Source organism: Onychostruthus taczanowskii, unplaced genomic scaffold (assembly GCF_017590055.1).
Source record: "Onychostruthus taczanowskii isolate IOZ18803 unplaced genomic scaffold, ASM1759005v1 scaffold110, whole genome shotgun sequence".
Classification (NCBI taxonomy): domain Eukaryota; kingdom Metazoa; phylum Chordata; class Aves; order Passeriformes; family Passeridae; genus Onychostruthus; species Onychostruthus taczanowskii.
The window spans coordinates 805,172-809,520 of NW_024497630.1; the positions used below are offsets into that span (position 1 = coordinate 805,172).

Here is a 4,349-nt window from a genome sequence, read left to right on the forward strand (position 1 = left end):
CCCGTCCCCTCGGCCCGTGTCCCCTCAGGGCTCGTGTCCTCTCAGGGCTGGTGTCAGGGCTCTTATCCCTCCCCAGCATGGGGACAGACCATCCCTCCAGGGCTCGTGTCCCCTGTCCGGTGTGGGGACAGCCTGTCCATCCATCCCGCCTGTCCATCTCTATCCCACCTGTCCACGGAGCTGCGAGCCGCAGGTGGAGCTGCAGGTGATCGCCTCCAGCCCCGCCCCTGACCCCGTGTTCCGCCTGTCCATCCATCCCACCTGTCCACCTGCCCGTCCCCTCGGCCCGTGTCCCCCCAGGCCTCGCGTCCCCCTCCAGCACAGAGACAAGCCCGTCCTCTCAGGGCTCGTGTCCCATCAAGCCCCGTGTCCCATCTGGGCTGGTGTCCCCTCTCCAACCTGGCGACACTCCGTCCCCTCGGCTGGTGTTTCCTTAGTGCCCGTGTCCCCTCAGCGTGGCCCGTGACCCCCCAGGGTGGCCCGTGTCCCCTCAGGGCAGCCCGTGTCCCCTCAGGGGGCCGGCAGCCCGTATCCCCTCAGCGTGGCCCGTATCCCCTCAGCGTGGCCCGTGTCCCCTCAGGGCAGCCCGTGTCCCCTCAGGGGGCCCGTGTCCCCTCAGCGTGGCCCGTGACCCTTCCGCTCGGCCCGTGTCGCCTCAGGCCCGTGTGCAGCCCCGCGTGCAGCCCGCGCGGGGCCGCTTCCGCCGCAGCCCCGCCCCGCTGCAGCCCCGCGCGTGCTCGGACCGGCCCCGCCGCCGCCGCCGCTCGGGGTCACTTTGTGAGGCGGCGCCATCGCCATGTTGAGCCAGCTGCTGGGGCCGCGCTACGCGCAACTGCTGCGGACCTGGTGAGGAGCTGCCGGGCTGCCCGCGCCGCGCTGGGGCTGCCCGGGCCTGCCCGCTTCCACCCGCGGCTCTCTGTCCGCTCCGAGCCGGGCTCTGCTCGCCCCGCCCGGGTCTGTCCGCCCGGTCCGGGGCTCCGCGCTCCCCTCACCGCGTCCTCAGCGCGCTCTGTGGGAGCCTGAAGGGCATCCCGACCCCTGTCCGAGGCCTCCCCGTTCCTTCCGCGCCCTGTGAGGGTCGCTGAGGACGGTGCTGGCGTGCGGAGCAGCGCTCGGGCCGGGCCGAGGATCCGCGGACAGGGCTTGCGGCCCAGCCGGCTCTGGCCGCTTCACGTGCGGTAACAGAGCAGCGCCGTGGGTGCCCTTTGCAGGGCTGTGGGACACAAAACGACGGGGCAGAACCGACGGGATGTGGCGGCAGCAGTGTATGGCAGTGTGTCTTCTCTTTGCTGTGCAGTAGTTTTTTAAGTAAAAGACTGTGATCTTTTTCCTGTCAGATATCTTGGCTGCCCTGAGGACTAATGCTGTTCCATGTCTGTGCGGTTGTTTCAGTATTTCTGTGTCCAGTTTGGGCACCACGAGATCAGAAGGATCCAGAGCTGTTGGAGAGGGCCCAAAGGAGGGACACGGAGCTGGGGAAGGCTCTGAGGAGCGGCTGAGGGCACTTGGCTCGTTCAGCTGGAGCACAGGAGACTGAGGGGAGGCTCCTCGGGGGCTGCAGCTCCTCCCCAGGGGAGGCAGAGGGGCAGGGGCTGAGCTCTGCTCTGGGACAGGGACAGGAGGCCAGCAAGGGCTGGAGCTGTGCCAGGGCTTGGCATGGAGCTCAGGGAAAGGTTCTTGCCCCCGAGGGTGCTGGCACTGCCCAGGCTGCCCAGGGAATGGTCCCGGCCCCAAGGCTGCCAGAGCTGCAGGAGCGTTTGGACAGCGCTGCCAGGGGTGCTCAGGGTGGGCTTGTTGGGGTGGCTGGGCAGGGACAGGGGCTGGGCTGAGCATCCCTGAGGGTCCCTTCCAGCTCAGGATATTCTGGAATTCTAAGCTCTCTTCCTGATTGAGATGACTTTCTCAGGTACCTCAGCCATGAGCTCTGCCAGATCTTTCACAGTGGTAATTTGTTGTTTCCCTGGGTGTGTCTGTCCTTTAGGACCCCCACCCTGGTGACATGGGGTGGTGTGGCTGGCGTTGGTGTGATCTGGGCCACAGACTGGAAGCTGGTCTTGCAGTACGTTCCCTACATCGGCGGCAAGTTCAAAACTGAAGACTGAGCTTCCCTCTAATGGTGAGTTTTGTTTGTACATCTCATGGCTTAATCAGTAGAATTACAAAATCACAGAATCCCAGATGGGTTTGGGTTGGAAGGACCTTAAAGCTCACCCTGCTCAGCCCCTGCCATGGGCAGGGACACCTTCCACTATCCCAGGTTGCTCCAAGCCCTGTCCAGGACAACCTAGCCTGCAACACTTGAACACAATAACCCTGTGTTGGTGTGACAGTGGATATTTCTTCTTTGCCTGGGGCACAGTCATTTTTTTTCTATTTTTTTTAAAGTGGTGCTTCACAGAGCACCAGAAGGATAGAATATTCATTAGAATATGTTTTTCAGATTAATATTTTGGAAGCAGCAGGTCTTCCACAACATAATGCAGTTCTTAGGAGGTGAAATCAAGCTAATTTGGAACTTTTGATTTATCTGTTTACTTCTGTTCCTGAGCAGAAGAGCTACAAGCTCAGGACTTGTTCTGTGGCTAGGCAAATTCAGCCTTTCTGCTCCTTGTAACTGGTATTAAAAGTAAATTGAATTTTCAGAGCTGGTTATTGTATTCCACAAATTCCTTGGAAGATTTGCTTTCTCAAGGTTTTGGTTCTTTTCCTTCTTTAAATGCATATCAGAAGTGCTGTTCTGAATGTTCTGAAAGTCTGACCATTCCTAAAGCTGGAGCAGGAATTAGACAATCCTTCTGTAGGGGCTCTAACTGCATATTCTTTCTAGTGGGCAGGCTTTGGATTTCTTTATTCCTTGCTGCAGACAGAAGGGAGTCAGGAGGATTTTTCCATTCATTAAAGGATGCTAATGGAGAAACTCTGAGTCCTGAGAAAACTCTGTCCACCTCAGGGTTTGTTTCTTCTGGTCAGAATAACAGTTACATCTAAATGTTGATTAATGAAAGCGAGTTATTTGTGTTCCAGCTACACAGGATTTTGTAGAGAAGTCAGTCAGTTTGGAAAGCACAGGCAGTACTTTTTAAGTCCTTTTCCAGCAATAATTGTTGCAGTTTAAACAATTTACTGTTTGCAAACTTTGTATTGCACAGATCCTTCTGTAACCAAGAGAGGAATGAAACTTGTCTTGGAAGTCAGCCGAACTGGAGGCATTTTGGGTCATTGTGATGTTTACAGACAAGTCATGGAACCATAAAATAACCCAATGGTTTGGGTGGGAAGGGTCCTCAAAGCCCATTCAGTCCCACCCCTGCCATGGGCAGGGACACCTTCCACTATCCTGGGCTGCTCCAAGCCCTGTCCAGCCTGGATGGAGAAAAGTTTTCAAGTGGAAAAGCTCTCAAGTTATGTAGAGGCAATTAAATTACCTTCTGAGGGCTTTCCTTCCTTAAAAATTGTCAGTAGTAGGAACACAGCTCTGTTCCTGAGCCAACAGTCTGTGTTTCCCATTTTGGAGTAGGAACTTTGTGTGTCTGGAAAGGGGAGCAGAGAAAGGGGATGTGTCTCTGGTGGCCTGTGCTCCCTTCCAGAGGGACTCCAGGCCTGCCCACCCACACCTGGATCAGCTCCTGTGCCTGAAACTTCCAGCCTGGATCCTGGAGCCTTTTGAAATCTCTCCTGTTGGCTGCTGTGGCTCCGTGCAGGGAGCTGTGCTTAACGACTGCTCTGTGTTTGTTGTAGGATTCTATTGCTGGAGAGTGCTGGGAGCCTTCCGTCCGCTGAGACCCTGCTGGGTGACCCTGAAATCAGTACAGATTCTGCAACAAGCTGTTGTCTGTCTGTCTGTCTCTCCCATGAACAGCTGTGAGCAAATTCACCCTCACTGACCACTTCCTCTGAGCACTTTCCCAGCACATCTTGCCTTGATGGGAGTAATTTATAAACCTGGTGTACCAAATAAACCAAGTGAATGGTTTTCACGGGGCTTGGGTTTTTGGGATTGTGTGTGTGTGTGTGTGTGTGTGTGTGTGTGTGTGTGTGTGTGTGTGTCTTTCTGAGTCCACATTCTTAAGACCAGACTCCTGGTTTGGGTTTGGGTTATAGAATCATGGAATCACAGGCTGGTTTGGGTTGGCACACCTGGCACTATCCCAGGTTGCTCCAAGCCTTGTCCAGCCTGGCCTTGGGCACTGCCAGGGATCCAGGGGCAGCCACAGCTGCTCTGGGCACTGTGTTATATCTTCAGCTTCTTGGACTGTGTGTCCTAAGGCAGGTCTGCAACATGTTTGCCTCTTTTCATGTGCAGGTTCCTCAGGAATCAAGCACTGGCTGCTAGGATACTGGGCTTGATG

General features: G+C 56.1%; 1 protein-coding gene across 1 annotated transcript; it reads left to right on the forward strand.

Annotated features, from left to right (window-relative positions):
- The first annotated feature begins 712 nt into the window (after positions 1 to 712).
- LOC121346106 (cytochrome b-c1 complex subunit 10) lies at positions 713 to 3,973 on the forward strand. Its single transcript, XM_041423590.1, has 3 exons — positions 713 to 846; positions 1,982 to 2,116; positions 3,739 to 3,973. Exons 1-2 carry the CDS (start codon positions 797 to 799, stop codon positions 2,100 to 2,102), a joined length of 171 nt encoding a protein of 56 aa, XP_041279524.1. The 5' UTR covers positions 713 to 796; the 3' UTR covers positions 2,103 to 2,116; positions 3,739 to 3,973.
- Positions 3,974 to 4,349: the final 376 nt, after the last annotated feature.